Genomic DNA, 24,282 nt, shown 5'->3' with positions numbered 1-24,282 from the left:
TTGAAGAATATGGGAGAAGCTCTGGTTTTAGGTTATCACTCTCAGCCAGCAGAGCTGCTTTCCCATCTCCCCCAGCCTATCTTAAGCTCGTAGGGATCCCAGTTTATACAATTCTCTACAGGGCTTTCTCTTATCTCCTTCTCTCAACTGACAATTTCCCTGTCCAAACATAAACCAGGCTATCTTGCTTTTCCCTCCTTTTTCTCTATTGCATTAAAAAACAGCTTTGAAACTCCACTGTTATGACTCTGATATTGGCTGCACAGACATTTGTTTTCCTGCCTTGAGCCCAGACCAGGGCCTGTGAGCACACTGGGACCTCTGTGCTCGTGGCTGAGCACTCCCAGTTCTGCATCTCAGCCCAGGGGCTTTGGCTCTCAGCACCAGTCCCTCGCCATTTTCCAATGCCACTTTTCTCAATCTGCCAAAATACCATTTTCTGAATCACTTTTATTCAAGTTTACTTGCTCTCTCTAGGCTTGAACCTACCTGGTATTGCTGGATGTGGAGCTGGAAATATTTTTCCTAGTTTCAAAGAAATAATCATTATGTTCTCCCCCAGGAAATGCAGGTCTCCTGTCAGCTCTGCCTCTCACCAAGTGTATTTTTGCAAATACACATTTCTCTTTTGAAATGTGTATTTGTAAATATTTAACAGCAGTTAACTAAGTTATCATCGCAGTATCATGGTTGCCAAAATTTCAGTGGAGGATGTAAACATCTGACCTGTTCTAAAGTAGATTTAAAAAATACTTCTTTTTAGTCTTGTAGATTGTAATTTTCCAAGTTTCTTTTTCCTTGAAACATTTATATTTATGTCATATCCATGGCTTTTTATTCAGTGTGTATTCTGTGGTCATTAATAAGCCTGCAACTGACTTGTGGGTAAAATAAAAGAACCTACAAAACTGAACTCAGTGATTTACTAACACACAAATTAAGTCATTTTTCATCATTGTAATGTTCAATGCCTACAAACATGGATTGCAATCTCTTTTTTCAGGCATCCAAATCAGAAATGAGAGTAAAAGAAAGTTAAATATACATAAGCTCGTATATTTTCTAAAGGTTTGAAACATCCACACAGAGGCAGCACTGTCTGGGTGCTGTGGCAAAGGGAGATGACTTCAGTAGCCATTGTGATTATGATTTTTGGAATGAAGAATTGTTATTTCATCCTGTTGAAAAGCCTTACAGTCATATTTTTGGTCAGAAAATCACGTGCAAAGAAACAAGGAGGTTAGAACAGGAGCTGCTGCCTTGTAGAGTACAGAGCTGAGACCCTGGGTAAAATGATGGTGGGTGGCTGAAATTCCTGTGGGGAGGTGGCCATGGAGACCTCACCCTAAAGCCCTGTGGCACTTTCAGGGTTGAGGTTGTTTGGTGCCTCTCTGAGCTTTTACACTGCTGCCTTTTGATTGTTTGGGGGTTTCACAAACACAAATGCAGTTTTTCAGTGATTTTTTTTTCAGCTGCCAGAAATCCTGACTCAGAATTTTGATTGCTTTTTCTTCAAGTTGGAATATGCTTGATGAACTTGGAGCAGTCAGAAGTTAGACTGGGAAAGGTGTTGGGCTACAGAAACCTCCTCTGCCACTGTTCAGTGCTGTGATTTTGGCTCCCAGCCACAAACCCTGAGTGCTCCATATTCAAGACATCAGAATTGCTGCCTCTGTTGAAATACAGACAGCTATTATCACTCTTAGTGCTCTGGTTGTCTCCTTCTACCCTGTATTGCTTAAATATTTGGTTTGTATATTCTAAATGTTAAAGTAAGTTCTTCTACCTTTACAGAATTGAGGATGAATTACCCATTACAATTTCCTAGTCAAATTTAGACTCTGATTCATGATCTTAACTAGTTTCAGAGATGAAGAAATCAACCTGCTGATCAGAAGCTGCTGGAGTTCCCTTTGCACTTTGAAATTCCTGACAAGCAGCAGACAGTGGCTGATGAAGTATTTGCCATGAATGGCATCTGAGAATTCTGTTATTTCTGCTTTTGAGGGTGCCAGATGGGAATTATGTAAAGTGCAGTTAGTGGAGCCTGCAGAGGACAAGCACATTTGGGGAGGTAATTCTGCAGTTCTGCTCTCTTGCTGTTGTTTTGTTCCTCAGCACTGCAGGAGCTCTGGGGACAGCAGAGATCCCCATCCTTCCTCTGCTGCCTGGTCCTCCAGAGCCTGGGGTAACCTGATATGGGCTGAAAGGCTGTTTTCAACCTTTATCCATTAGTTACACGTGGAATGTTTGCCCCATGGAGAGGCCAGCAGAGACAATATTTAGTGGAGCAGCTCTGCTGCAGAATCTCAGTGCTCATCTGGTGCCAGATCCTGTCCTGGGTCTGCTCTTGTGAAGCTCCTTTAGATCTCCTGAACAGCAGCCTCACCTTGGCTTTACTGGATCATTGTACCCCATTAAGAAATGGATTTTTCCAGCCTGATGAGCAAAAAAAAAAAAAAAAGTGTTGGTGACTATCTGATGGGATTTAACAATAATATCCTTTGATTATTGTCACATAATTTTATGGGATGTATTTCTGACTACATCATTAATAACATTAATATTGTGAGGCTCAGTAAGAGTGATTCCAATGTGAAAGGATGATGTTCAACATTTTTATTGTAAAGTTAGCCACAGTTTTAGGTGTTCTTTTGAACCTGTTATAAGGAATGATGAAATTGCATGGTTAATCAGTTTAAGCAGTGAAAAATTAACCAGGAATACTTTCTATTAGGTGGGAATTTAAAGCTACAGAAACAAGGAAACAAAACTGGTAGCAGATCTCAGATTAATTTACCTCAAAGTTCTTTATTTTTGATCAGTTTTGAGGCAGTTTTTACCAGTCATGACTGTAACTCCACACCATTCCAGGGATTCCAAAGGGAAATAACTGTCTTTAGCAGGATTGCTTCAGTGAACATGGCTCACCCTAACAAAATGCTGATGCTATTTTTACTTTTGCATTTATGGCATTTCTTTTATGAGATAATGGATTGTGGAAGAGAGAGCTCGTGTGACTCAGATGTTTTAAGGACAGCCTTTCTATACAAAACTGTCATATGTTGAAACACAAAATGGGAAGGAAGACTTTGAAAAACGGTGACTAAAAAAAGCCTCTTTTCCTAATTTTGTACTAATGCACCTGGAATACCTCTAAAATCAGAATTTCCAACAAATTGCCTTATAAATTCATTTAATATTTTCCATTTTGATGAAAATATGCTTCATCCTATCCACTTAATGGGATTTTAGCATCCTTTCAGGCTTCAGTGAGTGCTGAAAAGCAGTTAATTATGTTTGTGTTTAAGGGTACATGTTTTACAGCACAGCAGCTCTGTTTTAGTGCAAGATATTATTGTAATTCTTTAGTTTCTGTTCAGCTAGGAGAAAACATAAGAGTATTTTTCTTTTTGCTTCACAAGAGTGAGGATAATGGCTGTCTTCCAGAGGATATATTAGTTGTGTTTTCACTTGGTGCATGCATGGCCCTACCTAAGTGCCTTAGTGCTGTTCTGAATGCATTTTAAAAAATATCACTGTCTCTTTTAAAACAGTGAGTTAAAATAGGTTTTAAAAAATACTGTTGTTTGCTTTTGGGGATAAAATTTAAACATTTGGCCTTAGTGTTGCAAGGAATCTGGACCTGAATCTGCCAGATGTATGACAGACTTCCACATGAATTCCTTGAGTTCTGGGACAGCCCTGAATTCAGCCCATGGCAGTGACCCCTGATAAAATAACCCAGCCCTGCCAGGGGATCTCCATTTCCTCTGGAATACAGAGATGGCACCATGTGAGATGGAGCTCTCCAGAGCATTTCAGTTTTACTGATAATGACACCCCTGGAGTTTGCCTCAAGAGCAAGAAGAAATGCAAAGTTTAGGAGTGTAGCTGTTTGCAGAGTTTGTGATTTGATGCACTTGAATAAATGAAATCTGAAACTGGTTAAATTGCAGGAATCCATCTAAGAAGAATTCAGGTTGTAATTTGTTTTGTTTTGGGGTTTTTCCTGGGTTTTTTTAGTCTTTTTGTTTTATTTTGGGGTTTTTTTTGTGTTTGTTTGTTTGGGCGGTTTGTTTGTTTTGTTTTATTTTTGGGTTTTTTGTTTGTTTGTTATTTTTTTACAGAGCATGGTGTTCTAGATAAAAAACGTTTCAGCCTGTTTACATTATAACAGCAATTCTTACTCTTTCTAATAAATTATTATTTTATTATTGTTATTATTATTGTTACTACTGCTACCACCACCACCCCACAAAATCCTCACGACTGATAAGGAATAAGAAACCACTTTACAGGCACATTGTTTACTGAGCTGATGTACTGCATATTAGTTGAGGCACAATTATTTTAATAGATCCACTCCTACCCCCCTTCACCTTGGCAAAGAATATTGGATTTTCCAGTTCAGTGAGTGTCTGGTCGTTATCATTCATGTGCTCTATTGCAGTTATTGTTAATGGTTATATGAACAGCAAAATAGGGAGCATATATCACCTGTCAGCCTGTGTTCTCTAGGCCCATCTTGGGGTAAATTATAGTAGGATTAAGAGCAGAGGCTGCTAAAATTCAGGTTTCATGAAGAAGTTGTGGATTTTTTTTTTCCATCCTCTAAGGTTTAGAATTTGTGTTCAGTCTTTAAGGAAAAAGTATCAGTGTATTAGGATCATAAATTCTGAATTGGTCTTGCCAAAAAGTAATTTAGAAAATTTACCAGATCAAATAAAAAAGTGTGTTAACCTGGTTTATAGAGAAAGAGGGAGAAATACATTTTTCTGCTCTAATGTGACTCTAACAACTTTCGAGTTTAAGGGAAATGTGTGCAGTTATACTTACCAAGGGGTGAAAATAATTCACCAAAGCAATGTTCTGAGTTCAGGAGCAGTGCCATTTGTGCTCCATCAACAATGGGCTTGATGTAATCAGTTTTTTAGCTTTGCAATTGATCTCCTGTCACAATTTTACTTTGTTTTAAATTGTGCAGCTTAGATACTATCCTGCATTCATGGCTGGGTAACTTGATTGAACTGGAAGAAAAACTTTATCAAAAGCACACACTTGTGTATTTTGGCTTATAATATAGAGAGAACAGAGAGAAAATGTAATGTGGGGGTAGCAGGTGGGGGTGATCACATCTCTGGTGTAAATTTATCCCTCAGATTCTTTTGGCCATGCTGAATTGGCATTTCTTAATATGAAATTCTTCATTTTGTACAGATTTTTTTTTTTGAAGCAATGCCATCAGATTTGGTGAGATAACCTTTTAAATGGAATTTTGAAATAAGTATGGCAATCTTTTTCCTGGGTCAACACATCGCCTACTTCGTTAATTAAACTGGAACATTCACATTTTATCAAGTGTCATATAGTTGAAGGTTACAGGATTGAGGATGAAGGATTCTCCTTAGGATTGAGAGAAATGTGTTGGTGTGAATTCCAACATTTGAGAGAGACCTCTGATGCATTTTAAATACTGCTCCAATTATTCAGTTTTCACTGGTGCAATGAACTGTTGACATCCAATCAACTGCTGATGAACAATCTCAAACCACACAAAAGGGTGTGGTTTTCAATATTACATGTAGTGTAATGGCACTTAGGATGGCCATGAGGTAGTTCAGAGGCCAAGAAAAGGAGGAGTTTCTGAAACAGAATGGATGAGTTGGTGAGATGAAATCTCATGGCTGTGAAATGGCAAAGGAGCTCTTACCCTGCTCAGGTAAGTCAGTAATTACCCTGCTCAGGTAAATCAGTTATTACTCTGCTCAGGTAAATCAGCTCTTACCCTGCTCAGGTAAATCAGTCCTTATCCATCTCAGGTAAAAGAACTCTTTCCCTGCTCAGGTAAATCAGTCCCTGCCCTGCCAGGTAAATCAGTAATTACCCTGCTCAGGTAAATCAGTCCTTGTCCATCTCAGGTAAGTCAGTCCTTATCCATCTCAGGTAAAAGAACCCTTTCCCTGCTCAGGTAAATCAGTAATTGCCCTGCCAGGTAAGTCAGTAATTACCCTGCCAGGTAGGTCAGTAATTACCCTGCTCAGGTAAATCAGTAATTACCCTGCTCATGTAAATCAGTAATTGCCCTGCCAGGTAAATGAGTCCTTACCCCCTTGGGATGGTCCAGAGGCTGCAGCCTCAGTGCTGAGGCTCAGCTCATGGCTGGTGCACTCAGTAGAAAATCTTTGTGTTTAGACAGGAGGGACAGGGAGGGTTCGAGAGCTGCTCTGGGGGTTTTAGTCCTGCACAGCTCCTGAAAGCCAACACTGTGATGCTTGATGCTTATCCCTGAGGGATTTTTCTGCTGGGAACAGATGATTTAAGATGTCTGGTGAATGAGAAATTGCAGATTATGAGACTAATAAAGGTTAAAAAACGCATTTTGATGGCTACTTTTTTTCCTTTTCTTTCTCTACTAATTTAAGAAAAAGAAGGAAGAAACTGGTTTTCTTAATTTTTTTGATTGATCCAAATCTGTTTATTAACTTCTTGTTATGCTGCTTTAAGATTACCTGGCCCCTCTCTCTCCCAAGTGCCATAGTTCATTTTTGCATTCATCTTTCATACACACCTCTGTGGGAAAAACATTTGCCAGTCTGAATACACAGTGAAATCAGTTATAAAGGAAATGCAGGAACTGTTCCATTTCAGTTATATACTGAAATGTCCTCACATACTGCACAATACTACACAGAGATACTTATTAGCTACACTCCAATTAAAAATACTGCATTGGCTTATTAGACATTTAAAAGTATTTACTACTAAGTAAAAGTATTTACAACTAAGGAATCAATATTCCTTATTTAAAAAGAAGGCTAATTCCTCAGTGTGCATGGATCTATACACAAAACCACAAAATCTATGTGCACAATTGAAGGAAGAGGTTGAGGGGTGTGAAGGGGCCATGTGGTTTTATGGTTTGTTTGATGGGGGAGGTTGGTTTGGTTTGGTTTGGTTTGGTTTTTTCCTACATCTCTTGACCATCTCTATGTGGTATTTGCAGGGTCCCAAGGACAAAGTGAGAGATGAATCTGACTCCATGTTCTTAGAAGGCTAATTTATTATTTTATATTATATTATATTAAAGAATGCTGTACTAAACTACACTAAAGAATAGAGAAAGGATACAGACAGAAGGCTTAACAAGAATGAGCGTGAAAAACTCATGACTGACTCCTCAGTCTGACACAGCTGATGGTGATTGGTCATTAATTAAAAACAATTCACATGAAGCCAATCAAACATGAACCTGTTGATAAACAATCTCCAGCCACACTCCAAAGCAGCAAAACAGGGAGAAGCAAATGAGATAATATTGTTTTGGTTTTTTTCTCTGAGCTTCTCGTCTTCCCAGGAGAGGAAATCCTGGCGAAGGGATTGTTCATAAAATATGACCGTGCCAATCTCTGCATCTCTTGAGATGGAGTTGTCCTTTAGCAGGAAGCTGCCAGGGCTGTTTGTGTTCAGTGATGCTTTCCTCATCACTTTAGTGCTGCTATAGAGGGCAGAGCATCTGTCAGGGGGGAAGCAGCCAGGCAAAGGGGCAGGAGGAGCAGAGCACTGAGTGTTTGCTGCCTGCAGGGGTTCCATGGATGAGCTGCTGAGACACCTGAGTGGAGACCAAGCTGGGAGCTGCATCCCTGGGAGCAGAGCACGTGCTGGGGATGCTGAGAGCTGAGCATCTGGGAGCAGAACCATGTGTGTGCTTCTGACATTTGGCTGTTTGCCTTGGCAGGGCTGGCTGAGCTGCTCTGTGTGCCAGGGCATGGCTGTGGACACTGGCTCTGCTCTCACCAGTGTCTCTTTAGCTGTGTGCTTCTGAAGATGTCTGGGAAAGCAAAGGGTTCTGCTGTCTTCATGGCAGCACACTGGGAGCTGCATCCCTGGGAGCAGAGCACGTGTTGGGGATGCTGAGAGCTGAGCATCTGGGAGCAGAACCATGTGTGTGCCTCTGACACTTGGATGCTTGCCTTGGCAGGGCTGGCTGAGCTGCTCTGTGTGCCAGGGCATGGCTGTGGGACACTGGCTCTGCTCTCACCAGTGTCTCTTTAGCTGTGTGCTTCTGAAGGTGTTTGGGAAAGCAAAGGGTTCTGCTGTCTTCATGGCAGCACAGCTTGGCAGATGTTTCAAAGCAAACTGGGCTTGTTTACCCTGCACTGGGCATGGAAGAAGAAACAGCATCTCAGTCACTCTCTCCTTGCCAACAAGAACAAAAAACTGACTCTTGGTCAATGAGGAAACTTCTCAAAGCTCAATTATATCAACTTGCTGCCCGAGGCTCCAGTCCAATTCTTTATTTCCCCTGGATGTTGAAGCAGTAGCTGTCATCATCAGAGCTCCTTTTGAGTTGGCTGTGATAGGAGCAGTCCTTGGGATGCAGTGCTCACTCCTGCCTTGGTTTCTGCATTCTTATTAGTGGGATGACAAAGCACTGGGCCAGGAGGCTGAAATCATTTCCAGTGCATGAAGCACTGATAATTTGTGGCCTGACTACTCATGACTTTTGAGAATAGGTAGGAACTGAAACATTTCAAGTTTCTGATGGCTGTGGGTTAACCCCAGTAGGCAGCAAAACCCCACTCACTCCCCCTCAGCGAGGCAGAAGTGAGAAAGTTTGTGGGTTGTTTAGTAAGGGAAGTCTTGAGACCAATATGAAATTCTGCTTCACTTTTCAACTCAAGAAAGCATAGTAAATATATACCCAGCTTTTTGGGACTGCAACTGTTCTGCTGCACAGAAACAGCCATATTTTGTGAAAACATAATAAAAGCATGAAACTCGACTTGTGATAATCAAAAGTGTAGTGTCATATCAAAGAGAAAACAGATCTTTACAGAGCCCTAATTTTCCAAGGCACTTGTACAGTCATCACACATCTTCTGTCATTAAACAATTCCTGTCCTGTCACTCTGTAAGCTTGAAAAATCACTATTTGATTTAAAATTTATGCTTTTTATCACTACCTAGCCCAAAATGACTGAACTCCATTTAAAAGTTCAACAAAAATCCTCTTCAGTCTTGAAGAAACTCATTCTGTGAAAATTGGACTTAAGTGAAGTAGTTTTGTTATTGATTTATACCCTGCACCCACACAGCTGCCTCTCAGTAAACACAGGCAGCCACTTGAGCATCTTCACAGAGTGAATCCTGCTCCTCTCAGCATCCTCACCTCTCCTTGGGGTCTTTGATCAGCTGGAGTAGGGCATGGCTTTGCAAGGGATGTTCTGTCCTCTCCTCAGGCACTCATTTATGAAAAATACAGGACTATCTTTGAACTTCTATTTATTTCTCTGTCAAATATGGCAAAACTTAGTAAAGATGTTCTAAAGGTTTTGAGGTGTCTGTGGTACGAAGCAATTTTATGTGTTTGTTTCATTTAGGAATCCTGACTGAAAAAAATGTGGATTCCTTCAGGAATTGTGTGTGCCCTTGTGCTATTGTTAATTTGAAAACATAAACTGTTAAATTAGGTTTCTTTCTCTAAAAGTTACATCTGTGCTCTGGGTGAATATTGCCAGTTGTCACAGTGTGTGGCCATGCTGAAATCACACCAGCAGCGCACTCAGCTCCTTGCATTTATCAGGAATATCTGTTGACCACCTGGATTTCAGTGATTTCAAACATGACTATTTATGTGGCTGTTCCTCTACCTGACACCTAAGGCAATTTTATTAGATTAATAAAATATAGTTGAAAAATCCAGTTTTAACAGTTCAAAGCTGTTAAAATTTACAGTTCTGGAAATTCCTGTGTATTTTCAGCCTTGAAAGTGGAGGGACATATAGAAGAGGAATTTCAGATTTGACCTGTAGGTCAAAATGATGTTGCATTAAGGAATCTTAAGTGTTTTTGTACTGTCCAAACTGACAGCTTTACCAAATGACAGTTTCTGTTGCCAGCTTTGAAAATGAAATATTTACTAGCCCAAAATTAAGTCTTAACCTGATCTAGGCGTCAAAAGCCAATATTTACAGCTTGATGCTGCTACATGACTGATTCACACCTTAAAATTACATCTGTATCTTCTTCAAATGCTGCCTATTTCATGTGTGGTTTTGGGAGATCTGAGGAGAAAGGTGGAGGTTTTACCCTCGGGTACCTTTGCACGGCTGGGCTAATGAAACATCTGTTTGGAGAGAGGAGGGGAGTGTGAGGCAGGAGGGTTCTGTGCTGGGCAGACGTGTCTGTGCATCTCTGAGTGTTTGGAGAGCATCAAGGAAAGGACAAGGGACTCCTGAAGGTGAGAGAAGGAAGAGAAAGAAGAGTGGGAATGTTTTATATACTCCAGTCCATAAAGCTCCAGCAGCAGCAGCAGTACCTGTTCCCTCAAACAAGTCTTCATATAGGAAAAAGTCAAAGCTTTCCTTTGGGGGAAAAAAAAAAAAAAAAAATTTAACTCTTGGTAGCCTTGAAAATGAGCATAAGCAATGGGCTGGAAGCAGCAGAAAGCAGCAGAAAGCAGCAGAAAGGAGAAAGCAGAGCTGGGTGCTCGCTGGCACAGCCGGGTGGTGGGCGGCTGTGTGGGAGGGCACACACACACGAGTGCTTTCAAATCTCTATTAAAAATACAGCAGGATTTTTGTAAGCAGTCGTTTCTTTATTATAAAATTTGTTAGTCAAGTTTCTTAGTCTTGCAAACCTTCCTCTTACAGTCTACTTTAATCTAGGAACAAGAGAATTAAGCTCCCTAAAATCTGGAGAATTGAATTTAAATCCGGGCTCAGATGGGCATTGTTTCCTTTTTGACTCCACTCCGAGTGTCCCGAGGCTGCCCTGAGGCATCAGAAATAGGTGCAGGTGGCCCAATTTTCTCCTGGTCTGAGCTTGTGCACACAAACCTCTTGGTCCACGAATATTAGTAAATAGAGATGAAGCTACTTCTTTCAAAATAAAGCTCCTCTCCTACATCTTTGACATTGCAACTGTTGAAGCCATTCAAATCCTTGAATTGCTTTGTTAATTTGATGAGGCTTCTGCCTGAGTTGCTGGGGACAAACTTAGTGAAGACTTGAATGTCATATTCTAAGGTTTCATTTTTTAATTTATTTTCTTCTTCAGTAAGTATTACTGTCTGGTTAATTTGTTCTCTGGGATGGATGAAATAGAACTAATATGAAATTCAAATGAATTCTTCTGCTGGCAGCCTGTTAGCAGCAATAATGAAACATAATAGCCAATGGACAGAAAAATACATAAAGTATTTTTCTCAATAATTCAGGAGTTTGAGATATTTAACAGTCAATAAAAATATCCAGAAGAATCAATAACCTAGAATTTGACAGGGTACTTTAAAATTTCATATGTATATTTGTGTATATATATTTTTTTTTATTTTGTGTAAGGTCATGTTAACTTTTTAAGTGCTTTAGTCATTAAAAGGAGTCCATTTCAGCTGTAGAAATTTCAAATAAATAAACGAAAAAACCCAAACTAAAAAAAAAAAAAAAAAAAAAAGAAAGAAAGAAAGAAAGAAACTAAAAAAAAACTAAAAAAAAACAAACCTACGGATGCCAATACTGTGAAGAAAAAAACCATTATTTCTTGGGGGTGCCAAGGGCACGTGTAGAACACCTGACCAGCAATCGGTTGATCTTGCACGGGAGGCTGAACAGGATTTTTTAAGGTTATTTGCTTCCACCTACTGCTCATCGCTGATATTGCAGAAGGACCCGGCCGGGGAGCCCTGGGATGGTTGGAATGGCAGGGGCTGATCCTGCCCTGGGCTGTGCGAGGGCAGCGTGTGCTCAGGAATTCGCTTTGCCTTTCCCCGCGCCTGGTGTTCGCATGAGGAAAGGAAATATGTAGGAAATTCAGGCCGTTTTTTTAAAGTTTCTGCTTTCTTGCGGTCGTTTTGGAGGTGTTTGGCAACCTGTGTTGGGATGGCAGAGCAGCAGGGGAAGGGATTGGGGCTGGGATGGAGGGAGGCAGCAAACTGCAGTGTGTGATAAACTCAGGGCACTCAGGGGGTGTTAACAGCACCCATGGATGCTTCAGGATTGTGATTTCACTGTCCCTGAATGCAATTCCTGGAGTGAAATTAAACACAGAGTTACAGAAACTATGTAAAGTAAGGGTATGCACGTTTCTACTGCATCCTAAAGCCAAAATCTCAGTCAGAGCCATGTTACTACAATAATTACTTGTGCTTGCTGGAGCTTTCACTTCCCTCTGTTCAGTAACATTTTTTATAGTGCTACTGTTGATGAAGGTGGTAGATTTGTTCCACTGGTGGTAGATTTGTTCAAGAATTTTTTTATCCAACTGTTGAAGAAGTGGTAGATTTGTTCCCCAGTGTGTTGAACTTGAAAAATCCCAGCCCTTTAAGCTTGTTCTTGTCCTGCATTTCTCCCAATGTCCTGCAGAAAACCTTGCTTTGTTTCCCTGTTGCTGCCACAAAAAAAAACCCAAAAAACCAAAAAAACAAAAAACAAAACGGACCAAAAAGGCAATTTACATAAAACATGGAACTCTTAATATGTTTGTAATAATGTTATTTAATTGGCTGTTATGCAGTGACACCTAGGGAAAAAAGCAATTGTGTTGGTTTTAAATGAAATGGATGAGAGGGTTTTCTATTTAATTCTATATTTTCCATGAAACTTCTATAGAATACTTCCATTCTCTGAGGTTTTCTGTCATTATATAAAATACCTAAAATAATCCTTCAAAAGGAATATATTTTCTGAGGTTTTTTTTTTTTTTTTGTGATGTAACAACACTAAAGAAGGTGCCTGATCACTTGTTCAGATCTCTAGGATTTGACAATTGCTTTTCAGCAATGGTGCTTCTCCATCTCAAATAATTCATACAGCAGGGAAATTTGCAATACACATAGGAAGTGAGAGCACTTTGTCATTTTGCACTTAGAGGAGGCAGCACAGATGTCTCCCAGAGAGGAACATGCTCATTTCTTCCCTTCTTGCTCTGAGATTGACAGATGATTCAATTTGAGGATTTTTAAAGCTTAGGGTCTGTGTACATTTTTTCTTTAAAAGAGGTCTATCTAGGATGTAGACATACATACACTCAAATATTTATATTTAAACATGGATTTGATTAAGTCAGTAGCCTCACTGGTTTAAAGAATTACAACAATAATTCCTTCAGAAAATTAACTGGGTTTTATCTTGCCCTTGTGCAGAAGTCTCAATCCAGGTGTTTAGCCTTGAAAACATACAGCTATTTCTTTTAAATCTGCATAATTTCCAAGATAACACATTCTTGCAGTGAAACTGAACCCATGCAGATGTGGTTTTCATTGTTAAAGATGCAGTGGCTAATTTGTAAAAATTCACTTTCCATATCTTTAGATAGATAGCCAAACTCTAAGGGCTGAAATACTTGTGTGATGTTCAGGGATAAAACACAGAGCAGAAATGCTGAAATTTGCCATTCAGCCTGAATCTTTTCCTGGGGCTGATCTCATTTCCATTTGAGGTTCCAGGTGAGCTCTGGGTTCCAGGTGAGCTCTGGGTTCCATTTGAGCTCTGGTTCCAGGTGAGCTCTGGATTCCATTTGAGCTCTGGTTCCAGGTGAGCTCTGGGTTCCAGGTGAGCTCTGGTTCCAGGTGAGGTCTCATTTCCATTTGAGCTCTGGGTTCCAGGTGAGCTCTGGGTTCCATTTGAGCTCTGGTTCCATTTGAGCTCTGGTTCCAGGTGCTGTCTCAGTTCAGGTGTATCTCGTTATCTCATTAACTCCTGATTGAGCAGAGCAGCCTCAGCTGGGCTGGCCCCACCTTTTTAGGGCTGAGGCTGCCTTGTTGCCTCTCTTTGCTGCTCCAGACAACCACCCCAGATGAGCTGAGCTGGGAGGAGGCTGGGTTTTTCTTCATCCAGGTAAAACTGCATTTTTAATTGAGTAATGAATGCTTGTGAACTTGGGCCTCTTAGAAATTGCATTTAATGGGGAAGGGCAGGGGTAAAATAGCAAAATGCTCTGTTCCATGGGCAGCAGAAGGGACCAGAGTGCTGTTGGGTCCTCAGGTATATCCATCATGCTGAGAGCCTGTAATAGCCATGATTGCAGTCTGAGAGGAGCTACTTCATTCTGCTTTCAGTTAATTTAGGTCAGTGTGTGAGACAGAGCCACTCTTGTCCTTGGTAATATGGAAAGAGATGATTCATTTCTGATTAACCAATAAATATGTTAAAGAACATTACACCCTTTCCCAAAGGTGACTTAGGGCAGCACAGCACCAAGACCACTGGTGCTAAAGGAGTTTGAATTCACTCCCCTGAAGGAGAAGGCATTTGAAAAGCTGAGCTGTTTCCCCTCCCCAAAAAGAAGCAGGTGTCAGTATCTAAAGAGGCTCAGGAAGCGAGGCTGTGGGCAGAGAGAGAATTTCCTTCTCCTGCACGTGGGAAGAGACTGTCTGGCTGCTAGTGAGGAACACTTGAAAGGAAATTTTTGTGTTATATTCTTCAAACTACAATCTGGCTCCCCATGAGAAGTGATGGAGTATAAAGAGTATTAGAGGTGCTGATTCATGTATTAGACTGGCTAGAATAACAAATGGATTTTGCTGCTTAGGAAGTGACGCAACTTGATATGCCTTATGAAACCATCTTTAATATAATTTGCTGTGAATTAAAGTGGGTTTTTTTTTCAGGAAACCTTGCTTCATCTTACTTGGTTGAACAATTTAATTTTTTCAATTTTTTTTACAGGTGTAGGTAGGAAGCCTTTGGCTTTGAAGTAAAACCAGTCCTTCATTTAAGATGAATAAACATGCTGTAGAAGAAGCATAAATTCTTTATTTTACATTTATTTTCATTTTTAATAGGAGCTGCTATTTGCTACCAGCATTTGAATTTATGTGCAATAAATAACTAACCACTAACTTGAAATCTTATTAGAGTAGTTCCAGCTTTGATCAGAGGTTGGAGAAGTACTTTTCACAAAAAATTGTCCCTCAGCCAAGTTATTCTTTCCCTAATAGAAATATCTAAAGCTGCAATGGTTAAAATAGTTACGATTTGCTTCCAAGAATGTCCTCACTAGAAAAGTAAAGTTGGAAAGAAAATTAGTGGGGCGCTTGTTTACAGTTTAGTGACTTGAGTTGTATTTGGTTCTCAGTTTCCAGCAGTAACTTGCTGTAAAAAGGGTGACTGAAGCAATAAATGCCTTTTGGAGTGTAATTTTTGTGATGACCATTAGCAACACAAAAAGTCCATAGGTTTAATGAGTCAAAATACTATAGGAATAAAAGGACCATGTGTTGGGTGTCCTTAGGTTTGAGATCATTTCTTTCACTCCTGAAGAAAACATGTCCAAGATATCCACACGTGTACAAGTCTGTGCACACACATTTACAGGTTCATCATAAACAGAGGCTTGGCTGCTTTGCACATTGCAATGAGATTCAGACACAAACATCTATCAGCTCCTAGCTAGTGCTGGATAACAGACAGAAGGTTGAGCAGTTTCTCCTCTTTAGCTTACCTTTATATTTCTTTCAGCTTCCATCATTTGTTAATTAAAAAAAAATTAAAAAAGAGTGAGCAAGAAATATATTTTCCTCAAGATGGAAGCAAAAAAGAAAAACTAATACAAAAAAATCATATTTTTTCCTGAGAGCTGGCTACACCAAATTGAAATAGGTTTGGAGTGTTTGGGTGTTTTTTGTGTTTTTTCAATCCTGTCTTTAAATTTATGCCTGGAATCAAGTTTAATGAACTTCACCTAAAGGCACAATACTAGACATTGTATATTCAAATAACTCTGTGTACACAAATAACAGTTCTTCAGGCTGGTCAATGTGTTTGTGACATGGGCTTCTCTGTTTGTGCTTTCAGGACACTAAAGCAGAGTGCAGTTCTGGTGTAGAAACTGAGGACAGAAAAGTAAGTGGCTTGTTTTAATGTGATTTTTCAGGCAACTCTAGTAGCTGGGATTTTCTCTGGTTGTTGTTTGTTTTTGTGTTTTTGGTTTTTTTTTTTATTAAACCATGTGAAATTATTTTATGGTTCTTTACATGTGTATGTGTTCATGTTGTATTTTAACTTTAATGGGGAGAAATAAGTTTTACTCTATTGAATGTACTTGTTAAAAATTTGAATAGCTGTTTTTATAGAAGAAGGGAATTATACTCTTAATCTCTTTATACTACAGAAAAGTTTACAAGGCAGTTGCACTTTGTATTCTTAATTTACATTATTAACAAAGTGGTTGTGTGTCTGTCATGATAAAGTTTGCATACCATGTTCAATATTTGTAACACAGCAAGATAATTCCTTTTTCTTGCTTTAGAAGTAGTACCTTTGAAACCTTATTTTTTTCTTTTAAAGGGTTGATTAAAACAAATGTTTCCAGTTTTATTTTCTGTGGACAAACATAAACCAGATACAAATATGTTTTCAGTTGTGTTCTTCACCTTACTCATGGTAAAAACTAACTAAGAAACAAAGGCTTCACAAAAAAAACCTTCAGCTTAAAAAAAATATTAAGTTGTCAGAAATAAATATCAATGCAGTTTTAAAGAGAGAAATGTGTTTTGCTTGAAAATCTGTTGCTCCTGAAATGTGAAAGTCAGGGTATTTCTGTGTGGAATAGTGGGTGAGTTTGTGGAGGTGTTGAGCACAGGACATGTGATTTCAAGTGCTGCTGGTCCTTGCTCTGTCCCACTGTGGCTGCAGGCCCTGAGCATCAGCTTCCATCCAACTCTCCAGGTGCTTCCATTTAGGTTCACGTTGCTTTGAATTGGGCTAAAATCCAGGCTGGGACCTTACTTCTAAACCCCAAGTTTTGACTTTTTTTAGTGTTTAGCAACTATTAAAACTGCCCAAGCCGGAAGTTCTTTCTGTAGTGTGAATTATGGGGAAAAGGTGTCAGGAGCCTGACAAGCTTTGGACAGCAATTTATTAAAGTGTTTTATTTCTTCTTCCTTATATTGCAACTTTAATCTAGCAGAGCCCAGCCTATTGGACCTGTGGGGTTTTTCCTGGTTTGTGATGCATGGTTTGTACCTCAGGAGGGATTGCAGGAATTGTGTGTCTGATGCCTTCTCTTGTGGCTCAAAGGGACTGCCCTGAGCTGGGGTGGTTTCCATGCAGAGATTGCAATTGGCAGAAAGGATTGTCCAGAAAACCCCTGGATTTTTCCTCCTCCTTCTGTTATTTTGTGAGAGCACTTTGGAAGAGCAGGAATGTGAGAAGCACCTCTTGTTGCATGATCTGTTTCATCTTTTCTCTGTGTTTGGGGTCCCAAAATTGAAGCTCCCACCAAGTTTAAGAGGCAGTTGTTTCCAGTCCAGGGAGAGAGTTAGCAGTGATCATCAAACACGGATCCATCAGTCTTGGTTAATACTAATGAATTGTTTCAAGTTTGTTCAAAGCATCAATTGAGAATGTCACATAATTCATAAACCTGAAACACTGTAAATAAATATTTTTATTTCATTGAACTTGAAATCAAGACAAACTACTGCAATTAGGGCATGCATCATTAGTATCTAATAATTTGCACTTCCATAATGAAATATACTACTAATGAACTATATCATTAGTAATTAATGGGAAATTTTCCCATTTAACCACAAAATGCCAACCTGCAAGGTGCCTTTTCTTGTGTTCCTTTTTTTTCTGAAGTTTTCTGATCTGTAACTTCTGAAGTAGAAATTTATGAAACCATGACTAAAGCATTGCCTGCGGGCAAACTCAAATTTAATAACTGTACTTATTATTTTGAAATCTATTATTCTGTAAATTCTAAAATAGCAGTTAATTGTGGTAACCACTTCATCACTGTGATCTGCCTCTCCTTTCATTGTCTTCAACTGACCTTTCCATGTAAGATTTTTATTTATTTCCTGCAAGGCTAAAAGCTCACAGGTTTGAGAATACCAGGTGACAAGCAATGCACAGTCTGCTCTCTCTGGCCTGGATAATTATGAATTACTTAAATGCCTTTACCTTTCCCAGCAGAAGACCCATAAGTGCATGCACAACTCATTTCCTACTTAATGAATACTTTTTTTTCTGCATTTGACACTCCCAAGCTTTCTTGTTTTGATCTCCCACCACCATTCTGAATGTCACAGTACTGGATGTTTAATGACTCATGTGATTTCAGCTTTGCTTCTCAAAGGAACAAGTGTAGAAAAGTGACCCTTAAATTGTCACAGGAAAAAACCTGTTAAAAACATTCCATGTGTGGTTTTTGTAAAAAATCCATGGGTATCTGCAGCTAGCAGTGTGATGTTGGGGAATTTGAGCCACGATTCCAAAGCCTGTGTGATGTTCTGCTATTGCAAGGCAGATGGTCAGATTGTTTTTCCTTTTAGCCATGTTTTCTGATATAAATCTGTGTATTGGGCACAAACAAAATGGTTCTGGTGGAAGGCAATTAATAAGGATATTGGCCACGTTGCCAGGAGGGAGAGCACGTGGATTCCTTGGAAATCCTTCCATTTGATATAAATTTGATCTAACCAAACCACTGTCTGTCTCTAAGAAGGCTTCTAATGTGTGCAGCCTTTTTGTTGGTGTTGCCCTTACACAGCTCCATCATCTCCCATTACCTGAAAAGCCTGCCTTGCCTTTTATAAAATTATATTTTATAAATCTTTGTTTCTGTATTTAATCTCAGTTAATATCTTTACTTGGTCTGAGCAGTTATCTTTTTTTTTTAATGTTTATATGGGACTTGCTTCAAACCGTATTCTCCAAAAATATAAATAGAAAAAGAAAGTGTAAATAAGATTTCTCCAGTTCTGCTCTGTCTTTGAGGTTTGAATAGAGCACAAAGGACATACTTTGTTTTACTCTGCAATTGTCACATCATCAAATTAATTCATGGCAATGCTGTGAAACCAAAACTGATATGAAGTTACATCCCCTGACATCCTTTGTGTGACATTTCCACCTGACACTGCAAACTGGAACTTAACTTACAGTGACCTTTCTGTGCTGGATCATTTTGTCTCCGCTTGTTTTCACCATGCTGGGAATGTTTTATTCTTCAGCTCTGGCTGTTTGATCTGTGTTTTATTTCAGTTGATTCTGCCCCTAAAGGGGCTGTGCTGGCTGTAATGTGCGGTGCCATTCTCCTGTTGCAAATGCTCCATTCAGCAGCAGCTCAGCACCATTAGCAGGGGGCTCAAGGTCACCCAGGGTGTCCTGCTGCATTTTCCCTCCTGGAGAAGCAAGTGGCTCATGGAGAGAATATTTCTGAGATGCATCTTGACTTGAAAATGTCCCACATCAGAGCTGGGAGTGCAGAGGCTTTCTGAGAGCTGCAGAGTTGATGGCAGAGCATCAGGGCAATAACCTGGTGGGTCAGGAAGGCAGGAAGGTTCCCTGGGGTGCCATAATGCTCCTGACTCCCTGTTACCTGCTGTGGGATATGGGGGAGGCAGTGATGCCTTTCCTTTTCTCTGCCTGCTGTGCAAAATATTTCATTTTTTTTTCCCCTTAGTACCTTCTGTCAGTGGATCTCAAATTACTTTACAAACAAATTAAAAACACCTATGAGGAAAGTACTTACAGTTCTATGGCTTGAGTTACATATGGAGAAATAGATGGATGAAGGGCAGATGTAGACAAGGTTATAAAGTGTGTCTGAGACAAAGTAAGGAGAAAAATAAAAGCAGTACAAATATATTTGGCTTTGTCTATTCAATGGCTTCTTTCAGGTTGTTTTTGGGGTTCTTTTAGTTTATTCATAGTGATCATATAAAGATTTCTTTTTCTGGAAGTTTAAGAGAATGGGCTTTTTAGGAGAAAAAAAAAATCCAATTTCTCTGATCTTCAGATTACTGTGGAAGGGAATTAATAAGGATATCAAATAGTGAGGAGCACCATGGAGGGGCTAAGTCAACTCCTGGCATCATAGATGTGGATTTGTGATTATACTGTTTTCTTTCATGGTAGTCCCTTTTCCTGCTGTTTAGGGGCTCTTTAGCAGTGAATAGGAATAAGTGTCATTTTTATTCCCTTGTGAAGGAATTGTGCAATCTGCAGAATTGTGTGGATTATTGAGATGCATTTTCACTTCCATGAAAGAAACTAATTTTTTTGTTGTGAGGGAAGATCACAGACTCCAATGGATGGGTAGGGAAGTGTCTACATTGTATTTGGATATAGATTTGGAGGAATCTAAGGAAGTTTTGAACGCTCATGGCCTGCCTAACAGAGTGAACAAATGATCCCTGGTTCTCCTGCCTCTTTCCCTGGTGCACAAACAGTGCCAGGTGCTGCTGAACCATTGCAGGACAGGAGCACACAAGGTGGAGAGGGTTGAGCACAGAGCTGAGGGAGCAGGGCAGTAACCCCGAGGGGAATAATGAGCTGTTCCAGGAATAGCATCTCCTGTCACAGCACTGCTGATGCTTCCCCTGACATCCCAGCTCATGTGAGTCAGATTTATGTGATGCCTTCCTCAGTGCAGAGTTTCCACAACTTCCACAAAAGGGTGAAGTTATCTAAGGGCTGTGTGTGTGTGTGTGGTGTTTGTTACCAGAAAAGTTACTTGAAATCCATGGCTGCTTCCTTCACAATTATTTATATATAGATCTTGAAATCAAGATTTGTTGCTCTCCAGGGATCCTAAAACTCAGAAAGTTGAATCAAACCCACAATCTACATTATTTGGGCAGTATTTATTGCTATTTATACTACTTTAAACAATATTTTTAAATCAAAGGATTTTTTTTTCTCCTTTGTCTTAGTTTTATGTTCTTTTCAAATAAAAGCAACACTTCTGGGAAAACAGGGAGCTGAAAGTTGCCCTGCAACCTAAGACACTGCATTATTTATTAGCCAGCCTAATAAATATTGGCAATTCTAATGTGAGGAATTGCTCAGAAATCCAGTCCATTTCCTGGCATGTGGCTTGACAGAGTGCAAAGTCTGGCTGCAAAGTTTCTGGGTGTTTGAATGCTCATAATGTCAGCCCTATTACTGCTCTCTTGTTCTCGCTGTCACTGACATGCAATTATGGGATTTCACCACTGAAGTGGTGACAGTTGCTCCTCTGTGTGTGTGTGTCTGTCTTTCCCCTTAATCCAACTCTATCTAGCAATCTGTAATTTGATAAAGTGGAGTTGAAGTGACAGGCGTGACAGAAGTGCCAAAACAATAATTTGACCTCCCACTGAAGTGTCAACGTGTTCTGCTGCATGACTTTTACATATGCTGAATACACAGAAGGGACATGGAGACTTGGGTTTGCTGGGCTGCAATACCTGCTAAAAAAAGCTTTTACTGCAGTGTGTCTATTGGCCAAAGTGTTCCATCTTGAGCCATCACATCTCCAATCCCTGCATTAATATGTATAAACATGATTGCTGCTGCAAATAAATTACACTTTTATTGGGAGATTTTTTTCCAAATCTTCATCTTGAAGATGTTTTGATAAATCTTGAAATTATAATTCTGTGATTGTCTGCAGAATTAGTTCTCAGACTTTATCTTACTTTTCTTTTTGAATCTCTTCCACCTTGAAATAAATTTCATTAGGTATATGACACATTCCTGCTAATAACTCCTAAAAAGCTCACCGAGCTAGAAAGAACATTCTTTTATATGCATGAATAAAATATGTTATTAGCACTGAAGTAAATGCATGCACAAGTTACTTTGGGATATATTCATATGTACTGTACCTGCATTGCATACAATAATTATGTTTCACTTGGGGACAAGGGGGAGGGCAGGACACAGACACTGTTTGCTTTAATGGAAAGTTAAAATATTGAGATTCAGGGCAGAAGAATCGGAGGGGAAAGGGAAAACTCAAGTCTGATTTGATGCTAAGTACCTGTCAAAATTAACTGAAAAATAATTTGGGGGAGACTCAAGCCTTGCTGAAATTTTGTTTACATCTGGCCAATAAGTTTTCAATAGGTATAAAAACAGAGGGGAATTGGCTTTTGAAGTTATATAAAAAAGGGAAAACCTCACAGATCTGTAAATATTAGTATGCTGTGAATGGGAGCATGTCTTGGATTTTGTCTGTGTTTGTGAACCAATAAAACTTCACAGCAATGGGAGAGTGCAGCTTCTGCTGCTGTGGTGGAACATTTCCTCTTAAAAGGCTTTGGGTGCTGTCAACTTTTCACATCCCAGACTCCTCAGTGTGGGGTGTTATATTTTTTACATGTGCCAGAGAGTTTCATGGTCGTTGATGCTTTAGAGACAAGTCAGCTTCCACTTGACACTTCCTTCTCTTTTTTCTCACTTTTTAAAATAAAGATTTTAAAGATTTTAATATTGATTTATGGGAGATTTGATAAAGAGAGACTAAGCTGACAACATGTACCTATGTCCCACCTTACTTGCAGGCATTTTTGTGGTCACAGGGTTTTTGGACTTGGTCTAAAGAGCACTGGAAGAGAAGGGGGGGCTTGGACTGGTGTGAGAAAAATTATCTCTGTACACAGAGTCTCAGGTTGGGGCCTTTTCTTTCATGTCACTTACTGCCCACCTGTGTTTAGGCATGGAAATGTTTGGTTCCTACATTTTAATTTTCCTGTCAATAAGGAAAATAGCCACTGACAGGTCTGTTTTCCTGAACTGTTCCTAAAGAGCCCTATTGAGTGGGAGATCCAGAGATGATGTATTTCTCCAGAAAAAAAGGAATGGAAACGTGAATTCTTCTATGATTTATTCAGAGTCCTTGTAGTAGAGCTCCTGTAGAGACAAGCCCACCAATGTGGTGCTGTGGAGGAGGCTGCAGTTGCTCTGTCTCTATGTAACACCAGACAGGTGCTCTGACCTCAGGCTGCTTCTCTGTGGTGGAAAAGTTGTGTAGTCCTGTGTACTCTTCACTGGAACTATTGTGAAGGTAACTTGGAAATGGCACCTGAGATTTGTGAGAACGACTCAATGCAGGCTTGCTCTAAATCCTAAAATGGGGAGAGATAAATAACATTCTTCCTGTATCAAATGCTGTGTATCTATGGAAAGTTTAAATTTTTATATTGAAAATTTCAGTCAATGCTTATAATTTTGCATTTGTTCTCCTTACAACCAGAATTAAAAAAAATTAGGAATAAGAATAAATCTTATGGAAATATTTAGGAATATTAGGTATTAAAATTCTCATTTGTTTGTTCTGCTCCATGTCCTGAGCATAGCTATGGATGGGAGCAGAGGCTGTGCACAGACCCCCTGTGCATGTGGGCTCAGTTCTGTGCCTGCAGCAGCAGCTGAGTCTGTTGGACAGGCTGGGAGTCCTGCATGGGCTATTTGGCTCCAGAGGCTGGAGCTCTGTGATTGCTCCTCTCTCTTTACCCCTCTGTGGGTACCCAGGTGCTGTCCAGGAGTTGGCTCATGTTGGGAATTCATTGAGGCTCTCTGCAAACAGCGATTCCAAGAGAAGTGTGGCTTATGTTTAACAGCCCTGTCACAGTGCAGGGGGAGGACACAATGTCACCCAAAGGGTTGGGCACACTGATGAGCTGCTGAGGCAGCAGCTGCTACCCCCAGCCACCACCTGACACTGGGCTTGGAGAGACACAGGAAGGCAGAAGTGAGAAAATGGATGAGGTGAGATAGTTTATTAGGTGGAGAGACAAAAAACCCTCACCAAACCCAAAGCCTGGGAGGTGCAGGGGAAGCATGAAGGGGTCCCAGCAGCAGGACAGGGCTGCTCTGGTCAGTGATGCTTGGAGGAGCCAGCAGCCTTTTGTTCATACACAGCATGAGCTCATCTGGAGCATTTATTTATTTTTAGTCCAGAGGAGTCCATAACTCCTTGAGCTGCCTCCCCTCACTGTGCACATTCCCTGGGCATTACAGGACACATTTCCCCACTGTGGATGGACAGGGAGCCCTTGTGGCTTTGGTGTGAGTGCAGAGACACTCACAAATGGATCAGATGGCTCTCCAGGAGCACATGCATGGCAGGATGATCAGTGGCAGATTGTTTGCAGCATATCTGAAGGGGACAGACTGAATCAGATGATTGCTTTGTTTGCCAAATTAATATCTGGGATGTAATCCAGCCTGATTAACAGCATGGCTGGGATTGGATCAGGAAAGGGTAAGCAGACATTTGGAAAGGTTTTTTTATACCTGCTGGCTCTGTTACTTTCCCAGGAGCTTGAACATGTGCAAGAATATGCTTCTGTCCAGTAATCCAATTCATTTCTCATTGATTCCAGTTTGTCTTTTTTAGTTGTGTTGGATCCCTTGCCAGGTAAATCTTTTCTCTGTAGCAATAGATGGCTTTTTATGGTGGTGGTTGGGCAGTTTAATCAAAATTTCCTAATTCCATTATTTTAGAACTGATTTCTTCAGCAGTGATGCAGAGTGTCTTTTTGTCTGTTTTCATAAGAGC

At 40.0% G+C, this 24,282-nt stretch overlaps 1 protein-coding gene across 32 annotated transcripts in view; it reads left to right on the top strand.

Moving 5' to 3' along the window:
* RBFOX1 (RNA binding fox-1 homolog 1) overlaps window positions 1-24,282 on the top strand; it is a 1,204,921-nt gene that overhangs the window by 655,430 nt on the left and 525,209 nt on the right. For 28 of the 32 annotated variants that reach the window (XM_077187091.1, XM_077187084.1, XM_077187082.1 and 25 more), the window contains one exon: window positions 15,798-15,845. The exons of the other annotated variants lie outside the window; for them this stretch is intronic. In XM_077187091.1, the coding sequence (XP_077043206.1) occupies window positions 15,798-15,845 (48 nt within the window). The remainder of the gene's footprint in view (window positions 1-15,797; window positions 15,846-24,282) is intronic. 32 annotated transcript variants of the gene reach the window in all.

Source organism: Agelaius phoeniceus, chromosome 16, assembly GCF_051311805.1.
Source record: "Agelaius phoeniceus isolate bAgePho1 chromosome 16, bAgePho1.hap1, whole genome shotgun sequence".
Classification (NCBI taxonomy): Eukaryota; Metazoa; Chordata; class Aves; order Passeriformes; family Icteridae; genus Agelaius; species Agelaius phoeniceus.
The sequence above is the reverse complement of the archived record's forward strand: the minus strand, read 5'-3'. Positions and strand labels throughout refer to the sequence as shown.